Raw genomic sequence first — 21,065 nt, 5'->3', positions numbered from 1 at the left:
ACCGGCCCTGGAGTCAGGAGTACCTGAGTTCAAATCTGACCTCAAACACTTAATAATGACCTAGCTGTGTGGCCTTGGGCAAGCCTTGCCAAAAAAAAAAAATCTATAAAAAAATGATGGGCACATATTACTATTTTATATAATTGGAAAACAAATAAAATGTTAAAATCATAAAAAAGTTAAATAAAATTTGATATTGGCCGAGCTATGGGGAAAAAAAAGCATTCATGGTTGGTGGGACTGTAGACTTGTGGCAAGCATTTTTGAGAGCAACATATGTGGTAAGAGGTACAAAATTCATTATAAGAAAAGGTAGGAAGGAGGAAAGGAAAGAGGGAAGGAAGAAGGAAGGAAGGAATTTCAGAGGGGCCTGTTAAGAGGATACTGAAAGAAGCATTGTGAGAGGACTTGTTTGTTAATTCATTTGGCTTATCTTGTTAAATTATTAAATTAAAAAAGCCTACTAATTTATTTTCTATATTTATTTGGTTTTGTAGATGATTATCCAGTTTATAAAAAAAGTTTTAATGAGTGGAAGGATTAGAGGTTAAAAGAAAAATAATATTAATAATAATAGTATTTAAACAGAAGAGTAAATAAAAGCACTAATAATAGTATTTAATAATAATAGCAAAGTACCTTACAAATATTATTTCATTTAATCTTCACAATAACTCAGTGGAGCAAGGGCTATTAGTTGAATTAAATGAGGCTCAGTCAGGTTAAATGATTTGTCTAGGACAACAGATATGAAAACAGATTTGATCCCAGGTCCAGTGCTCTGTCTACTGTGCCATAAATCTGAATATGATATTCTTGACTTAGCTTTTCTATAGAAATAAATTCTGTTTTACAAAAGTGTATTCTGTAATTGTAATAAGAATAAATGTGATTTACACTGCCCTTTCAGTTACAAAGTATTTTCAAATACATTTTCTCATTCAAATCTCATTATAACCCAGTGAGGCTGGTAGTAAGAAAAATACTTTATGGATGAGGAAAATGACTTAGGAAAGATAAATGAATTTTGTTTATTTGTTGTATATATCAGTTTTATATCCAGACACAAATTCTAGTACGCTTGCTTATTGCAAGAACAAAAGATTAAAGGTACAAGTAATGGGAATATGAGCAATACAATCACATTTGCATTGAATTTTCATAAATAATACTAAAAAAACAGAAATTTTTCATAATAAAACCTCTCAAAAATGCTACCAATTCTTTTTTTTTTTTGGCTTTGGATTTTGTGAGGTAATAGGGTTGAGTGACTTGCCCAAGATCACACATCAATTCTTTTTTAAAAAAACAGAAAGAAGTCTTAGGAGAAAGGGCAACTGCAAAATCAGAGCTTGTTGCAATAAAACAAGGACTCAATTACTAACTGACAAATCTGCTTGAAGAGTAAAGATGAATGCAATTACAAACATGGTGCTTATTTCTGAAAAATATGGTTCTTTCCTCAAAGAAAACTGTGTCCAGGTAAAAGATGAAGCAAATAAATATAAGGCGATAAGGCCAAATGGTGTGTGAGGCTCTAATCTCTACAGTAAGATCTGACAATGTCTTAATTAAGAAAGCTTTCAGCTGGCAAATACATAATGAGTAGACAAGAGAAAGTATGCTAAGAGACACCCAGCTTCTTCCCTCCCACTATAGACCCTCCCAAATGGGAGAAAGAGACTGCTATTTCTATCAAGTACACATAATGGGTCTAAAATCATTTAAAGTCTATAATATCTTTCCAGTTTATGGTTTCTTTCTAGAAGCTTCCAATTGACAAGTGAATAATAATAATACACAATGGTGAGAAAAAAGGAACCATACTATACCTTTTCTTCTAGTTTTTCAGAGAGAAAAAGTATGTAACCATCAAAGACTTTGGCCTTTTTCAGGAACTGGTTATGATTGTAAAGCAAAGCAATTCTCAGTCGCTTGGATGCCAATTCTGGATTGAATGTCACATGATACTGGAAGAGTTGCCATTCTCTAGGCAAGCCTAGATTAAAGAGGTTAGTGACCAGTTTCACCGGAACACCGCTGGATCCTGAGGAAAGCAAAAATATTTGTCTGTTTATTGTTTGTTTCAACAAACATTAGGCCATCGTATTTTTGACAGAATTACAAATGTCCATGGAATTTCAGATCACTACACCTGGGAAGCCCTGTAAAGAGCTAAGTTAATTTTATAGATGAGGAAAATCGATTCCCAAAAGTTATGTTCCATGCATCAGAATGGAGAGAAAGGGGAGGGGTGATTACACCTTTAAACACATCCTATATAAAAAAGAGAACACACTAAGCACAGAATCACAGGATTGAATGAGAAATCCTAGAGGTCAGTTGAAGCCTAGTAAAAAGAAGTGACATGTCCAAGGTCATTGGAGTAAGGGCTCTTAATGTGGATTCTGTGTATTTTTAAAAAATAATTTATAATTACACTTCAATACAATTTGTTTCTTTTTAAATATTATGCATTTTATATTTTTAAAAACCTTATTCTTGGGGTGGCTAGGTGGCGCAGTGGATAAAGCACCGGCCTGGGAGTCAGGAGTACCTGGGTTCAAATCTGGTCTTAGACACTTAATAATTACCTAGCTGTGTGGCCTTGGGCAAGCCACTTAACCCCATTTGCCTTGCAAAATCCTAAAAACAAACAAACAAACAAACAAAAAAAAAAACCTTATTCTGAGAAGGAAACCTGAAACTATCAGACTGTTAAAGGGGTCTACAACACATAAAAATGGTTAAAAATCCCTTCTGTAAAGTGCTAACAATAATTAAGCCCATTTTGCAGAAAAGAAAACTACCCAAAAAGGTCTGTGATTCCAGTGGAGGAAGGAACTTCCAATTTGGGAATTCTTTCCACTAATACAGATGGCAACTCCTGGCATGACTCAGTAGATAAACTCTAAGGAGTTATCTGAGGCACAAAGAGATGAAAGGCATTACCTGGGGTCACACACCTAGTAAATATCAGAGAAGGAATTTGAACTCAAGTCTTTCTGTTCAAAGTCCAATATTCTGTTAATAGCAACTAGAATTTATATAGTTTTATGGTTTGCAGAGTGATTTACATATATTATCTCATTTATATATATTATCTCATCTCACAGCAACCCTTGAAAAGAGATGCTATTAGATGAGGAAACTGAAACAGAGAGACAAGAAGTGACTTACTTGCCCAGGGACATACAACTAATAAATAAGTAACAGTTCTGGGGCAATAACGAACTTAGATCTTACTGACTCCAAGTTCAGTTCTTTGGCACTATGGTGCCAACTAGTGGTGCTATAATAACCTCTACAAATAAGAAAATTAGGGCACACAATGCAAACATCTTTTGAATTTTAGACTCAAAAATTATTCCCTTTTATTAAATGAGCAAACATGAAGGGCATAACATAAAGGTCTTATACCTGTTTTACAGTCTTTGACATGTGCCAACTTCTTCCTGGTGTGGATTTCCATCTCCATAATAGTATTCCAGGCTTTTCCTCCTCTTTGGATAAGACTACATCCAGATCCATCTCCAGCAGATAAGCCTCCTTTGGCTGAAAAGGGATTCAAATGCTCTCATTTCAAAGTACTACCATGCCAGTTTTCACTCTGGGCAAATTATTTGGAGCTAGCATACAGAAAAAAAAAATCCCTTTCCCAACAAAATTCACGATCTAAGTAACACAAATAAAGCTAGTCTATATTTGCTAATAAGAAGCTATGAATTTATCCAAGTCTTTGTTGGGAATCACCATCTAAACTTTCCAGTCTTCTTACACATTACTTCCCACCATGTAGTCTTTGATTCAGTGTCACTAGCTCCTGGCTGTTCCATAGAAGAGACACTCCATCTCTTGGCTTTGGGCATTTCTCTGACTGTACCCCATGTCTGGAATGTTCTCTTTCATCTCAGCCTACTGACTTCCCTAACTTCTTTAAGGCCCATCTAAAATCTCATCTTCTACAAGAATCCTTCTTAATTCAGGTGCCTTCCCCTTTTTAATTATTTCTTATTTAATCCTGAAAATATCTTGTCTATATATTTTTGTTTTCTTGTTGTCTCCCCACCATTAAACTGTAAGTTGATAGACTGTCTTTTGTTCTACCCAATACTTAGCAAAGTATGTGACACAGAATAAATATTTATTGACTAAGGCATTTTCAATTGTCTGAAAATAAATAAAATGTAAGTACTTGAAAAATTATTTAATCATCTGTATATGAGACATAATAGAGGCCCTGGGCCCAAGATGCAAGTCAAACAACCCCTGTGCCATAGGTTTGTAAATAAAATAAAATAAAATAAAAATTTTAACAGTAAAATAAAAAATTGTAACTCTCTAAGCCTGTTTGTCTCATTTAAAATAGAAACCACTGATACATTTCCCTGCATTCTACTCATATTCTCCCCTCCAAAAAACAGTCTCAGATAGAGGGTAAAAGAGATTGTTACCAGTTTCAGGCTGGCATGCTGATAAACCTGTTACTGGTCATTCATGAAAACCCAATTAATTTTTATTTCCCACATCTTCTCCCCAAACAGAGGGCAAGTGAAACTATCAACAACATCCTCATATTGTCAGTTAGTAGGCATTTAATGAGCCATTTATTAGTTGGCAAGCACTAAGCAAGTTCCTGGGGGTACAAAGACAAATAGCTAATATCTCTCCCCTCAAGAAGTTTATGTTCTATTAAGGAAATTAACATGTACACATATAAATAAATATAAAATAACTGGTTTGGATTGGTCATGATCCTTATTCAAATATATATATATATATATATGTATATATAAAACACATACATGAATTCACATAGATATAATATATACAGACATATATATATATAAAGTATACCCTAGATATGATAATAATTCATAGGAACTTAGGTAAATCTCAAAATTCAAGCTAGAGTTGATAGAAAACATTGTTAGGTAAGCTAAACATTAAAGTGCACTTTTATTCTAGTCTATATAGCTGAAAAAGAGGGAAAAGATAAGGTTGAAGTGGGCACATGATTTAGACATAAAGGGTGATAACATAAGTCAATTAGGAGAGCAGTAGCAATAGTTTATCTGTCACATCTATGGAGAAGGGAAGAATCTATGGCCAAAACAAGAGACAGAGAGCATTATGAAATAGAAAATGGATAATTTTGATTACATTAAATTAAAAGGATTTTGTACAAACAAGACCAATGCAAACAAGATTAGAAGGAATGCCCAAAGATGGTGAACAATTTTTACAACCAGTGTTTCTGATAAAGATCTCATTTCTCAAAGATATAGAAAACTGAGTTAAACTTGTAAGAATAAGAATCATTCTTCAATTGACAAATGATCAAAGGAAATGAACAGGCAATTTTCAGATGAAAAAATTAAAGCTATTATAGTCATAAAGAAAAATACTCTAAATCACTATTGATTAGAGAAATGGAAGTTAAAACAATTCTGAGGTACCACCTCACACCCATCAGAATGGCTAACATGACAGAAAACGGAAGTGATAAATGTTGGAAAAGATGTGGGAAATTTTGAAAACTAATGCATTGTTGGAAGACTTGTAAAGGATCCAACCCTTCTGTAGAGTATTTTGGAACTAATTACAAAGGGTTATAAAACTGTAATTTGTTCCTGCAAGGTAATTACCAGGTTTGTATCCCAAGAGAGCATAAAAAAAGGGAAAAGGACCTCATGTACAAAAATATTTATAGCAGCTCTTTTTTGTGATGGGGAAGAATTACAAATCAATGAGATGTCATCAGTTGAGGGATGACTAAACAAACTGTAGAATAAGATTGTGATGAAATATTAGTGTGCTATAAGACATGATGAGCAGGAGAGTTTCAGAAAAACCTGGAAAGAGTTACAAGAACTAATGTTAAGTGAAGTGAACAGAACCAGAAGACTGTATATAGTAAGAGCAACATTGTGTGATGATCTCTTCTTAGCAATAAAATGATCCAAGACAATTCTAAAAGACTCATGATGGAACATACTATTCACATCCAGAGAAAGAACTATGAAGTCTGAATGTGGATCAAAATAGCCCACTTTTACTTTTTTTGGGGGGGGGTGTTTTTTCTTTTTCATGGTTTCTCCCTTTTTTTCTGATTCTTTTTTTTCACAACATGACTATTGTGGAAATATTTAACATAATTGTATGTGTTATCTATATCAGATTGTTTTCTGTCTTTGGGAGAGGCACAAAGTGGGAGATGGAATGCTGAGTTGGGGGGTGAGGGACAGCAAATGAGCCAGCCCAAATCTATGGAATGTGACATGCATGAAAAATGCTTTTAAAAGTAGGAAGAAATTGGATCATAGAATCAAATATTTAGAGCTAGAAGGGATTTTTAGAGGCCCAAACCCATTGTGTTACAGATGAGTGAAAGGAAGCCCAGTAAGGTGATTTGTCCATGGTCACACAGGTAGTAAGTAGCAGAACCAGTATTTAAACCAATGACCTTTGACTCCTCTGATATCAATCCAAGGTTCTGCTGTGTATTAAATTGCTCTTACATTGCAGGCTTCTGAGGAATCTGAATTTAGTTCTAAAAGCAGATTAATTTGCTACAAGTTAGGTTAAGAATGTCTAGACCCATTCTGGGTAATGTCAGAATTACTGGACTATTTATTTGCTATGATCCTCTGGTGCCATGTCAGTATTTTATCTGTTAATGTGCTTTGTATTGTCAATGAAACCTGTGATACTATGTGATACTATGGTCCTCCATAGTAAGAGAACAAATATATTCAGGTATTTAAGTTCTAGGATATTCCTTGAAAAAATACTTGCATTACCTATACAGAGGAACATCTAAGTTATTTAAATAAGCAAAAGTGTAGAAATGGTTTCTCCACAACTCTTTCATTAATACACTGCAACTTTAGAAGATCTCCCCAGCTACACCTAGAAAGCTGGCTCTTTAGGATGCCTGAGGCCCCCCAAAACCCCAAAAGTAACTTGCCATAGGAGAATACTGGGAAAAAAGATTAAACGGATGTTCTAGAAAGGGCTCTCTTACCTGAAGAGTAGCCCCCTCCCCACTTCCTCAGAGATTAAGGGCAGGGGTGCTGCTTCAGAATAGTTTCTCGGTGGCTCAGCTAACACACTTACCTCCCTGTGGAATTCTCTCAGGTCCCTGGAGGCCAGTGCTGGTTGAGGCTCCATGGTCACTCACAGCAGAATGACTCTGAAATGGACCGCAAAGCATTTCTTTAAGAATTAGGCAGAGGGGCAGAGTCAAGATGGTGGCAGGAAAGCAGAATTTCCTGGGAACTACACCCCCCCCAAACTCCAAAAAACAAACAAATGATGACTCTAGCCAAAATTTAGAGGGGCAGAACCCACAGAAAGACTGAGTGATAAATTTTCACAGTCCAAGATAACTTAGAAGTTCCACAGGAAAGGTGTATTTCACCAGGACCAGGGGTTGGAAAAAAGCTGCAGACGCAGCTCAACCCAGCCCAGAGATCACCTGCAACAGCTTGAAGGGGCAGTGGGAAAACTCTGCTACACCAGAATGAGTGTGGAGTGAGGAGCACCGGCCACAGAATCTGCAGCGAGACTCTGCAGAAAGCAGCTTGTACCCCCAGAGATGGTAAGGGGTCAGGGAAGTCTGCAGAGATTTCTCTAAACTCCCTCAGGGTAGGACTATATTGTTGGCCTGCACTCAGATACAGGATGCAGTTTGGGCTTCCATACTAAGATAACAGGATCTTCCTTATAGCCCCAGGGCAGAGGGAAGTACAGGGGCCATGTATATATCAAAAGCACAAGCAAGAGAGCATAAGACCTTGGAGGAATAAAAGTCCCAGTGGGGTGTCCCCCCCCAAAAAACAAACCCAAAGGTTTGGAAGTGCTGTCTTGGGCTGAAGAAATGAGTAAACAACAGAAAAAGAAGAATCTGACCACAGAGAGTTACTTTAGTCCTATGGACGATCAAAACACATACTCAGATGATGACAAAATATAAGCTTCCATATCCAAAGCCTCCAAGAGAAATAGAAAAATGGGCTTAGACTGTGGATGAGCTCAAAAAAAGACTTTGAAAAGCAATTAAGGGAAATGGAGTAAAAATTGGGAGGAGAAATGAGAGCTATGCAGAAATCATGAAAACCAAATCAACAGCTTTGGTGAAAGATATACAAAAAAAAAAAATGCTGAAGAAAATATGTTAAAAACCAGTTTAGGCCTAATGGAAAAAAGCAAAACAAAAGGCAAGTGAGGAGAATAATGCCTTAAAAAGCAGAATTGGCCAGCTAGAGAAGGAGATAAAAAAAGCTCTCTGAGGAAAGCAAACCCTTCAGACAAAGAATAGAACTCAGGAAGATTGCTGATTTTACGAGAAATCAGGACTCAATACTTCAAAACCAAAAGAATGAAAAATTAGAAGAAAATGTGAAATATATCATTGGAAAAACAACCAACCTCGAAAACAGATCCAGAAGAAATGATTTAAAAATTATTGGGGTGGGGAGGCTAGGTGGCGTAGTGGATAAAGCACCGGCCCTGGAGTCAGGAGTACCTGGGTTCAAATTCGGTCTCAGAAACTTAATAATTACCTAGCTGTGTGGCCTTGGGCAAGCCACTTAACCCTGTTTGCATTGCAAAAACCTAAAAAAAAAAAAAATTAAAAAAAATCATTGGGCTATCTGAAAGCCTCAATCAGGAGAAGAGCCTACCTAGACTTCATTTTTCAAGAAATAATCCAGCAAAATTGCACTGAGATCCTAGAAGCAGAGGGTTCACTGGTCACCTCCTGAAAGAGATCCCAAAAGAAAAACTTCAAGGAATATTATAGCCAAATTCCAAAACTCCCAAATCAAAGAGAAAATTCTAAAAGCTGCGAGAAACAAAGAATTCAAGTACTGAGGCTCCATAGTCAGGATCACACAGGATCTGGTAGTATCTATATAAAGGGCTGGTAAGGATTGGAATATGATATTCTAGAAGGCAAAAGATTTTGGTTTACAGTCAAGAATCAACTACCCAGCAAAAATGAACATCCTCTTTCAGGGGAAAAGATGGACTTTCAAAAACAGGGGACTTTCAAACTTTCCTACTGAAAGAACCAGAGCTGAACAGAAAGTTTGATCTCCAAGCACAGGACTCTGGTGAATCATAGAGGAAGTGGAAGAGAAGGACTAACTGTGAGGAACTTAATAATATTGAACTGTTTGTATTCCTGCATGGGAAGAAGATATTGATAACTCATATGAATTTCTCATTTATAAACGCTGTTAGAAGGAGCACATATAGAGAAGATATGGGAAGGAGCAGAATATAATGGTATAATATACTAAAAAGATGGAATCAATGGGTGGTAAAGGAAAGTACTGGGAGGAAGGAAAAGGAGATGAAGAAGAAGCCAAGAAATTTCACATAAGAGTCAAGAAAAAGTTTGGAAAGGGGGAAGGCAAGGGGGAGCCATCAAAAATGTCTCAGAAAGGAAATAACATACACACTTAATAGGGTGAGGAAATCTATCTTACCCAAAAGAAAAATGAGAAGGGGTGGGATAAGGGGGAATGGGGGAAGGGAAGGGGGGAATAGGTGATAGAAAGAGGGAAGATCGAGGAAGAGGGTACTCAAATTCAACACACTTTTGGACAGGGCCAGGATGAAAGGAGAGAGAGAGAGAGAGAGAGAGAGAGAGAGAGAGAGAGAGAGAGAGAGAGAGAGAATAGAATAGAATAAATGAGAGTGGGGAGAAATAGAGTGGAGGTACAACTAGTAATAGCAACTGTGGGAAAAATATTAAAGCAACTTCTCTGGTGGACTTATGATAAAGAAAGCAACTCACCCCAGAGACAGAGCCATTGAAATCTAAACACAGACTGAAATAATTTTTTTTCTCTCTCTCTATTCTTGAGATTTCTCATCTTCTTGGGGGGGGGGGGGTTTATGTTTACTCCTATAACACATTCAATTTACATCAATGTACAGCATGGAAACAATGTAGAGACTGTCAGACAACCTTCTGGGGGGGGGGATGGGAGGGTGGGGAAAAATGTAAAATTCAAAACCTTACAAAAGTTATACATATTAATATTGTATATAATTGGAAAACAAATAAAATGTTGTTCAAAGAGAAAAAAAGAATGAGGTAGAAATTGATAAACCATAAATTTTTGTCACAGTGACCACATAGCACAATGTCCTTGTTGCCACAATTAAATATTAACACAGTTAATTCATCAAATATTTATTAAGGAATTATCCCCATGCTTCATCCTGGGGGAGATAGAAAGCTAAACAACACACAACCCCTTGCCTGCAAAGCTTAAAATCCAGTAGAATGGGAATGACACAAATACAAACAACTATGAAAGTGAAAGAGGAAGACTTCTTGCTCTTTGCCATACCCACACATCTAATCAGTTGCTGAATATATAAAACATATGTCTGTAAATGTGTATATATATATATATATATATATATATATATATATATATGTGTGTGTGTGTGTGTGTGTGTGTGTGTGTGTATGTGATGTATGCCTTTATAATGTGTATTATTTGTGTCTGTATATATACATGTTTATATGTATTTAACTTCATGGTATATGTGTATATGCATGTCCAGGGCAAGCACAAGTCTATATATTGTATTAGTTATTCATCCTTCACTAAGCTCATGAATTAGATTTAAGTGAGGCAGAGTTACCTTCTCTGAGACTTAGTTAAAAAAAAAAAGAAAGAAATTTCCTAAAGCATCAAGAGGATTAGTGATTTGTTGAAGATCACACAGACAAAATGTGTCAGAGGCAGATGAAGCACAGTATGGGTTAGTACTAAATCTTTCTGAAACTCCAAGTTTGACTCTTTAACCACCCTATATCATGCTGATTCTTTGCTAAGAGATATACTGGGATGGGGGTATAACAAGTGGGAGCCCAAAGAAATTTGGTGAAGAACTGAGTAAGGAGTTAAGAATCAAGGGCTAAGAGGTCTGTCTATGATACTATAGGACTCAAGGCAAATTCCTGAAAGCATTTCAACTAGACTAGAAGATTAGATGTCAAGAATGTTAAAGAACACTGCTGCATGGATATGGGTTGAACTAGACAGGTAGGACAGTGCAGTGGGAAAAAACAGCCCTAAGGAATCTTGAATCCATCCCTTACTGCTTGTAGCAACAACAAATCTGTTCTGTTGGGGAGGGAGGTTTGGGGAGAAAAGGGGAAGGAGGGCTGCTCACCTGTATTCTTCATCTGTAAAATGAGGGGTTGGAATGCTATGATTACTAAGATCTCTTCCAGTTCTAAATCTATGATCCTATAATCTCTGAGATCAGACTCTGTGAGAAAAATCACAACTTTCTAGGTCATTTACTCCCTGAATCTCAAATTCTTCATTTATAAGATGGGGGGATAATATTTGTTTTATCTACCTCACAGAATTTATCTACCTCACAGAATTTATCTACCTCACAGAATTATTGTGAGGAAAACTGCTTTGCAAACCATAAGTTGGAGGGGCGGAGCCAAGATGGTGACAGGAGAGGACCTTCTCTCAGTTTATCTGGAGCAAAACTTATAAACTAAGAACTCTAACTACATTTTCGAGAGACAGAACTCACAGAGGGATCCATTGAGGCAATCCTCCAACCCAAGGTAACCTGGAAAAGAGCAGAAAGGCTTGGCTCAACCGGGTCAGGGGGTGGCCCGTCAGAGCCTCCCGGAGGCAGCCGCAGGGTGCTGGGAACCACAGCAGAGGAGGCAGTTTCAACTTGGGGGGAAGGGGGGGTGGCCGGGGCGGTCCTCTGCCAGAGTGAGCATGTGAAGCCCAGCCCTCAGGGCACACAGTGAGCAGCATGGCCAAGGCAGTCCAGATCCAGGAAAAAGAAGCAGGTGGTGCCGGTAAGCAAGAGCCCCCAGGGTATGAGCCCATTGAGCTGAGAGAGGGGAACGAAGAGAGAGACTGCAGAGCTCTGTCCTCTGCAACAGGACTCTGGGGTTCTGACCACATTCAGATCCTGATCGCAGTCTAGGCACCCCCTTAGAACAGCAAGTCCCCCCCCCCACCTTATGGTCATTCACAGACCAGGAAGGAGGACAGAGCCTCACACACTGAGACCCTTGTGGGAGTGTCCCAAAAGCTCAGGAAGTACCCCAAAACCAGGCCCAGGCTGGGAAAAATGCGTAAGTAAAGAAAAAACAGGAACATCATTGAGAAATATTTTGCCTGTGATCCCAAGAAGGCTCAAAACACTCAATCTGAAGATGAGGAGGTACAAGCTCCTGCATCTAAAGACTCCAAGAAAAACAGAAATTGGGCTCAGGCTATGACAGAGCTCAAAAAAGACTTTGAAAATCAAGTGAGGGAGATAGAGGAAAAAATGGGAAAAGAAATGAGAGAGATGCAGGAAAAACATGAAAATGAAGTCAGCAGCTTAGTCAAGGAGATCCAAAAAAATGCTGAAGAAAATAGCATGCTAAAAACCAGCTTAGGTCAAATGGATAAAACAGTTCAAAAAGTTATTGAGGATAAGAATGCTTTAAAAAGCAGAACTGGCCAGGTGGAAAAAGAGATAAGAAAGCTCTCTGAGGAAAACAAACCCTTCAGACAAAGAATAGAACTCAGGAAGATTGCTGATTTTACGAGAAATCAGGACTCAATACTTCAAAACCAAAAGAATGAAAAATTAGAAGAAAATGTGAAACATCTCATTGAAAAAAACAACTGATAAGGAAAACAGATTTAGGAAAGATAATTTAAAAATTATTGGAATACCTGAAAGTCACAACCAGGAAAAGAGCCTTGACATCATTTTCAAAGAATTATTACAGGAAAATTGCCCTAATATCCTAGAAGCAGAGGGCAAAATAGAAATGGAGAGAATCCACCAATCTCCCTGAGAAAGAGATTCAAAAAAAAAAACAACCCCCAGGAATATTATAGCCAAGTTCCAGAACTCCCAAGTCAAAGAGAAAATATTACAAGCAGCCAGAATGACACAACTCAAATATCATGGAGCTGCAGTCGGGATCACACAAGACTTAGCAACAACTACATTAAAAGTTCGCAGGACTTGGAATATAAAATTCCAGAAGGCAAAAGAGCTTAGAATGCAACCGAGAATCAACTACCCAGCAAAACTGAACATCCTCTTCCAGGGAAAAAAGATGGACTTTCAATGAACCAGGGGAAATTCAAATGTTCCTGTTGGAATGGCCAGAGCTGAATGGAAGGTTTGATCTTCAAATACAGGACTCAGGTGAAGCATAGAGTGGAGAAGAGGAAAATATGAGGGACTTAATGTTGATGAACTACATGTATTCCTGTACAGAAAAATGATACTGATAATATTCATATGAACCTTCTCATTTAATAGAGCAGGTAGAAGGAGATTTTATACATGAAGCACAGAGAAAACTGAATCTGAAGATATATTGTGGTGTAAAAATGGGGTCAATAGATAAAAGGGAAACGTAGTGGGAGAAAGAAAAAGGAGAGGAGAAATTGGCTAAGATGTTTCATGTAATAAGATTTTTCTTTATTACAATGAGCTATTGCAAGGATATGGAAGGGGGAAGGCAAGGGGGAATGAGGGAATCTTCGCTCTCATCAGAGGTGGCTAGGAGAGGAAACAGCATATATACTCAATGGGGTATAGATATCTGTAGTAAGGAGATAAGGGGGACAGGGGGAAGGGGGGGGATGTGAGTGATGGAGGAGAGGATGGACCATGGGGGCAAAGTGGTCAGATATTACACATTTTCTTTTTTACTTCTTGCAAGGGGCTGGGATTGGATGGCCTGTCTGGGACCATAGGGCTGGGTGGATGCTGGGTAAGGGGTGGTATGTGGGTTTGGAGCTTCTTGGCCCCAGGGCTGGGAATCTGTCTGCTGCGGCACTCAGCTACCCTACAGCAGAGTCAGAGTGAAAGGAGAGAGAAAAGATAGTTCATGGTAGTAGAGAAGTATGAATGGAGGGAGTTGCGATCAGCAATGGCAAGGGTGGAAAAATATGGAAATAACTTTTGTGATGGACTTACCCTAAAGAATGTGATCCACCCACGACTGAGTTGGTCATGTTAGAACACAGACTGAAGCACATTTTTTATTATTATTTTCTGGGGGCTGTTGCAGGGCAAATGGGACTGGGTGGCCTGCCTGGGGTCACACAGCTGGGTGATTGTTGGTTGTCTGGTGCTGGATTTGGACCTGGGTGCTCCTAGCTCAAGGATCAGTGATCTGTCTGTCACCCAGCCACCCCTACTATTATTAGTAGTAGTAGTATTTTATTTTATTTTGGGTCTTTTTTTTTTGGTTTTTGTAGTGCAATGGGGTTGGGGTGGCTTGCATGGGGTCACACAGCTGGGTGATTGTTGGGTGTCTGGGGCTGGATTTGGGCTCAGGTGCTCCTGGCTTCAGGGCTGGTGCTCTGTCCATTGTGCCACCTAGCCATACCTACAATAATAATAATAATTATTATCGTTATTGTTTTTAATTTTAATTTTAATTTTTTTCTCTCCCCTTTACTTTATCGCTTATTCAAGTCCATATTTTCGGGGGGGGCATTATGTTTACTCTTAAACAAGAATATTTTAGTAATGTATAAAAAATTATTTGTACAAAATAAGAATAAGTAAATAAATTAAAATAGAAAAAACAAAATAAAAAAAAGTAAGTTGGTGTTTGAGTCCCTGTAAATTTTCAGTTTGACTGTAGTTTATGAGGATAGATAGGACTTATGGCTTATCTGAATTTCCTATCTTTCCTCCAGCCCCTGCATAAAGCAAGATTTTAATAAATGTCTTTTAAATTAATAAAGTAATTAATCAAGAAATCAAGAGGAAAGAAAATGGATACAGAAATGCAGACCACAGGCATTATTGCTGGGAGGGGGTTCTATATTTTGATATTTTTTTGTATTTCCAGAGATGTTATAGAAACCCAGCTCCTACTAGGTTAATCAAGGTTATGGTAAAACCATAGCATGAGAGATAGGAATCAACCTTGGAGCCAGAATGAGTGGGTTCACCCTCTGCCTCTGACATAAACTAAATGGAAAGTCAAGAGCAAGTCACTTAACCTTTGCATGCTTCTGATAACGCTCTTAAGACTGTAAATCCCAAACAGACAGGTAGAGTTCCTTTGATTGATGAAGCAAACCAGTCAAACCAAAAATATAATATTCTACTTTTCTTCTCTCAGTAGATTCCTCTGTATCAAGAATGACAAGCCAACATTCCCATCTTCCTAATTAAAACATATGTCAAAAATAAAAACTGTATAATAGTGCATATGAACATAGTAAACTATTATTGTCTGTCTTTTGTTCTCAAAGGGGATTATGACATCAGGGAGGTGATGCCATGACAAGAACATGAGTTGGATAGGAATGAGGGTTGCTGTGTTGAGTCACCTGCCTTACTTTCTCCTCCAGAGTCATCTCAGTCCAGGAGCTAGATATGAATCAGGAAGACTGGAGATGGTCCTGGCTGTAAGGCAATCGGGATAAAGCGATTTGCCCAAGGTCACATAGCTAGTATCAAGTGTATGAGGTCACATTTGAACTCAAGGCCTCTTGGACTGACACTCTATCCACTGTGCCATCTAGTTGTCTGTACTATAGTACATAAGAACATAGAATCCTAGATTCAGAATAAGAAGGAAACTTAGAAATCACAGAATCCAAACTTCATTTTATAGATGAAGAAGAAATGGAGACCCAGAAAAGTTGCAATTTGCTCAGTTACTCCATAAAACTGCCTAAAAATAGTAACTTAACCAGATGCTAATTCTGGCCCTGGTTAAGTTGGCCCTCTGGCACTGGAAATACAACTCAAAATATTTTCCACTGTCTGACCAAAGCTCTCTATTTTGTGTAATCGCCATTTTTATTTGGGTAGGATGTAGCTTCTGCATGAAACTGAGTCGAAGGGGAAAGGGAAGAAGCACAGATCCATCATATTATATTCAGTCGTGTCCAAATCTGTGACCCCAATTAGGGTTTTCTTGGCAGACATTGGCGTGTTTTGTCATTTCCTTCTTCAGCTCATTTTACGAATGAGGTAACTGAGGCAAACAAGGCTAAATGACTCATTTCCTCCTTCATAGAATGAGCCAGTTGGACTGGATGACTTTTTTTTCTCTTTTTTTTTTTGTTTTTGCAAGGCCAGGGGGTTAAGTGACTTGCCCAAGCTAGGTAACTGTTAAGTGTCTGAGGCTGCATTTGAAATTGGGTTCTCCTGACTCCAAGGCCTGTGCTCTATCCACCATGCCCCCTAGCTGCCCTCGGATGACTTTAAGATCACTCCGTACTTCTCAACCTCAATTGTTATGAGGACACAGCATACAATTTAAAAAAAAAAAAGACTTTTTCTTAACTTCATGGATCTAGTGTACTTAGAAGAAAGTCACCAGCGTGATATATCACTAAAAGGGAAGGGAAAGATAACATCAAAGGGAGACCATTTTCTAGAACAGAGAAATAGGAAAGAAAGGCTCAAGATGCAAATAAATGTCTAACTTGGTTGATACAGACCCTAGATGAGGTCGGTGGTTGCTCTCTGTGCTCTGGACTTATGCAGATCCCTCGGGCTCTGACTCTGGCTCTTCCAGACATGTTTATCTGTAAGAAAACGTTAGTTATTGTGCCAATCTGCCTCCACTTCGGTTTTTGGTGGGGGTTTTTTCTGTATTCTCAAGGAATAAGGGTATCCGCTACTGAAGCTGCAAAGGTTTGCTGTGTTGGGCAAGAATGGGAGGGGAGGGGAACTCCGTGAGAATGGGGAGGGGGCAGAGTTGAAAATCATTTTTTTTTTCTTTTTGCAAGGCAATGGGGTCGAGTGGCTTGCCCAAGGCCACGCAGCTGGATAATTATTAAGGGTCTGAGGTCAAATTTGAACTCAGGCCCTCCTGACTCCAGGGTGCCACCTAGAGGTCCCCACAATTCTAGGAGCCGTCCAGGCCAGGGCGCCCCATGCCGTACCTGCGCATGCGAGTGTCGCCGGCCTCGGCGCCGTGCCTACACCATGCAAAGAGAAAACCCAGCGATAATCAAGGCCTTAAGGGGCTCCAAAGTCCCTGCCCCCGAAGCGCGCCATGCCCACGGCTCCGTCTGGGTGGATGGATCCGGATCCAGGGAGAGAGGCCCGCGGGTGGCCGGGCTCTGGGCGCACGGGCCAGGAGCGGGCGCGGGGGTGGGGGGAGGGGCTCCCACGGGCCCCCCAAGCGTCCTGGGGAGCAGCCGTCGAGGCTTGGCGCCAGGTGTCCCGGGCAGCAGCCGCCGCAGGCCCTGGAGACGCCGCGCCGGCGGGCACCCGGGAGCTAGAGCGCGGGGCGGCGCAGAGCTTACCTCCGAGCTCCTCCGCCTCGCTGGGGCTCCGGCCTCCTCGGGGTGCAGGGCTTCCCGAGGCCCACGTGGCGCCTGACCGAGCCAGGCTCCGCCCCCGTGGCCCAGGTTCCGCCCCCAGGGCCCAGGCACCGCCCCCAGGGCCCGGGCCACGCCCCCAGGGCCCAGGCTCCGCCCCCGGAGACCAGGCACCGCCCCCAGGGCCCAGGCACCGCCCCCAGGGCCCAGGCTCCGCCCCCGGAGACCAGGCACCGCCCCCAGGGCCAGGGCCACGCCCCCGGAAACCAGGCACCGCCCCCAGGGCCCAGGCACCACCCACCAGCGCTCAGAGTCGGAAACCGCCCCCACCCCTGAGAATGACCACGTGGTTAAGTTGGAGCTCCTCGAGGCCTACTAGGAGCCCTGCTTTCTTTATTTTTGCAAGTTATTTTCTTTTTTGCAATTTTTGGTTTTTTTCAAATTATATATAAAAATTTTAAGATTCTTTTTTTTAAAATTTTAATTTCCAATTTACCTCTTTGAGAAGGCAAGCATCTGATGGATCGTACAAATGCAAAACATTATTCCACATGCACCATGGTGCAAAGGGCGCAGTGGCGGCTCTGAAGTTAGGAAGACCTGAGTTCAGATTCGACATTGTGACCTTGGGCACGTCACTTAACAACAACAACAAGATGCTCTATATTCTTGCTATTACTTTGCGTAACTACCAACAATATTGATTTCTCAACCAACTGATGGTCTTCTGCTTCATTATCTTTGTTTTGTTTTGTTTTGTTTTTTAGATTTTTTCCAAGGCAGATGGGGTTAAGTGGCTTGCCAAAGGCCACACACAGCTAGGTAATTATTAAGTATCTGAGGCCGAATTTGAACTCAGGTACTCCTGACTCCAGGGCCGGTGCTCTATGCACTGCGCCACCTAGCCGCCCCAGTTCATAATCTTTTAAGGTCTTGGACAAGTCGACTAATCTCTCTGAACTTAGTTTCCTCATGTGTAGGAGAAGGATAATATTTGTGGTATCTACTTCACAGGGTTGTTGTAAAGCTCAAATATAGGAGAAGCAATTTGTGAATTTTAGAGAGTTCGATAAATATTTGTTTAATTTTTGGAGAGGAAGAACAGCAGAGGTTAGAGGTTGGAGCCAGGAAGATTTGGGTGCATGTCCTGCCCCTGTTATTTACTATATGACTGAGACAGATCATTTAACTTTTCTGAAATTCAATTTTCACATCTCTAAAATTGGTATATTACTTATTGTTCCATCTTCAAGAAATCACCATGAGGCTTAAATGGGATAATGAATATAAAAGGCTTAAAACAACATTAAATTATATATATACAGCCCTCATGGGGCCTGAACCAAGTCAGGCTCAGGTCCTAATAGGAGTTTGTGTTTTGATAGAGGTAGCTTTTTTGCAAAGCAATGAAATGACTTGCCCAAGGTCATACAGCTAGGTAATTATTGTGTCTGAGGCTGGATTTGAACTCAGGTCCTCCTGACCCCAGGATTGGTGCTCTATCCACTGGGCCACCTATAACTGCTCCCTAGATTTGGAAATATGTGTGTGTGTGTGTGTGCAGTCCACATGGCATCTGAACCAAGCCAGGTTCTAATAGGAGTTTGTATTTTGATAGAGATAGACTTCATATATCTATCTATCTATCTATCTATCTATATATATATATATATATATATATATATATATATATATAATATGCCACTTACCAAAGTACCATTCAAATTATCCATCTATTTATCATATTTAATTTCTAATACATGATTGACCCTTCTGCAGCAGCTCTTCCAGTCAGTCATCTGCTCATTAATGTCATTTAAGTCACTTCTTGCACTTCAGTTCTTCTTAGTGAGATGATAGAACCTACTTAGAACCACTTTACATCTTTTTTTTTTAGGTTTTTGCAAGGCAAATGGGGTTAAGTGGCTTGCCCAAGGCCACACAGCTAAGTAATTATTAAGTGTCTGAGACCAGATTTGAACCCAGGTACTCCTGACTCCAGGGCCTGTGCTTTATCCACCTAGCCTCCCCTCCACTTTACATTTTTACATCATCTTTTATTTTATGTTTAGCTTTCACTCGTTTCATTAATGATTTTATGTCCCCAGCATTAATGCAGTGTCTTGCACATAGGTACAAAACAGATGCTCAGTGATTCACACTGACTGATTAATTGATTGATTGAATTCTTTTGAGATCCCAGTGTTCCAGGATTCCCACCATGGTTAATCACCAGAATATTTGAACTAAAGAGATGGAGTTTTGCAGTAGCAAACAGTTCTGGACCCATGTGCTCTTTCCCAAATGTAGTGGATATGAAATCTGTAGGTGATGATGAAATCAAGTAATCTCAAAAGGGGAAAGAAGGATAAGTATGAAAAGAAGGGCAGGAAACAACTAGTAACTATTTCCTTCTTGTAATAGTTGTGGGTTGTTGATTCATCAAAAAAAAAAATCATCTGCCCTCCCTGTAGCTAAAGTCTATCTCTATCAAAACACAAACTCCTATTAGAACTTAGTACTCAATCACACAACCTGCAATTAAGTTCTGGCAATGACAGAAGGATGTCAAGCAAGTCACTTAGCACCCTCAAACCTAAATTTCCTCACCTATAAAATGGAAATAGGAATACTTACATTACTTGCTCCACAAGTTTGTGGAAAGATAATTAAATCATAGATATATCATGGGGACTGGCAAAGAGTATTTAATAAGTGTTTTTTCATTCATTCATTCACTTAAATATGGAAGAGACTCAAGACTGTGAGGTTATATGAATATAGAGTGAGGATTCTATATTCATAAATCACATTTCTTGAGCTGAAGGCACCTCAGAAGCCATCTAACCCAATGACCTCATTTTACATATGAAGAAACTAAGACTCAAAAGTTTAATGACTTTCCAGAAGACCCAAGTTTAATAAGTATCATAGGTGAAATTTGAAATCAAATCTTCCTGCCTTTAGGTCCATTATGCAAAGTATAACCAACCCCCTCATACTACAGATGAAGAAATGGAGGCATGGAGTTTGATTGACTTATTAAAGGTCACATGGTAAAATCTTTTTGGTAGTTCAGAGCTACATCGTTATGGTGGTCCCTAGGAAATGTGACCGTTCTGAAATTTTCTTCAGTAGACATTAACAAATGCATTCCATTCAAAATGAAATTCTGGGATCCTGATAAGATTATGCCAGAAAGAAGAGCAAAGGAAAAATAAAATTTGATCAAGGAACCTCATCCTTTCCCAAGCTTCTACTTTACTCTTTCAACCTGGTTTGTGTCGGTACATTGTCGTTCCAATTTGGCCATAAAGGCTTAAAAACATGCCTAAGTGTCTCTCTGCAGTCAGATTTCACCGCCAATCTATCTGACACTGTCGTGGAAAATGTATCTCATAAGATAAAAATAGAAATAATGACTATTTGCAATCATGATTTTTCCTTCTCTTCTTTGTGGTACATGATGACTATAGGGACTTACATGCAAATCTGCAAAGCCCAGTAAAGCAAACAAACAAAGCTGTATACTACTTAGAATGTAGGAGGGTACAATGAAGAATAGATTTTAATATTTTTAATAAATATGCATATTTTTAGTGCCAGGAAAAATTCTACTCTCTATAGTTCATAGGGATTTATTTGTTAATAAATCACAAAATCTCAGAAGGGACTTCTGTAAGCATTCTATCCCTATCTGAATCAAATGAGACAATTCTTTAAAGAAAAAGTTCCTGG

General features: G+C 39.3%; 1 protein-coding gene across 2 annotated transcripts in view; it reads right to left on the bottom strand.

Annotated features, from left to right (window-relative positions):
• PIWIL4 (piwi like RNA-mediated gene silencing 4) overlaps positions 1–21,065 on the bottom strand; it is a 92,694-nt gene that overhangs the window by 54,471 nt on the left and 17,158 nt on the right. The window contains exons 1-5 of one of the 2 annotated variants that reach the window (XM_074216483.1): positions 16,947–16,978; positions 16,500–16,586; positions 7,120–7,195; positions 3,421–3,555; positions 1,833–2,047 (exon numbers count right to left, since the gene is read on the bottom strand). In XM_074216483.1, coding sequence (XP_074072584.1) covers positions 1,833–2,047; positions 3,421–3,555; positions 7,120–7,195; positions 16,500–16,580 — 507 coding nt within the window. In that variant the 5' untranslated portion in view covers positions 16,581–16,586; positions 16,947–16,978. Of the gene's footprint in view, positions 1–1,832; positions 2,048–3,420; positions 3,556–7,119; positions 7,196–16,499; positions 16,587–16,946; positions 16,979–21,065 lie in introns of those variants that run through there. The other variant, XM_074216482.1, reaches the window with a different exon arrangement.

This window comes from Macrotis lagotis, chromosome 1, assembly GCF_037893015.1.
Source record: "Macrotis lagotis isolate mMagLag1 chromosome 1, bilby.v1.9.chrom.fasta, whole genome shotgun sequence".
NCBI lineage: Eukaryota > Metazoa > Chordata > Mammalia > Peramelemorphia > Peramelidae > Macrotis > Macrotis lagotis.
This window is presented reverse-complemented; position numbering and strand designations above follow the sequence as displayed.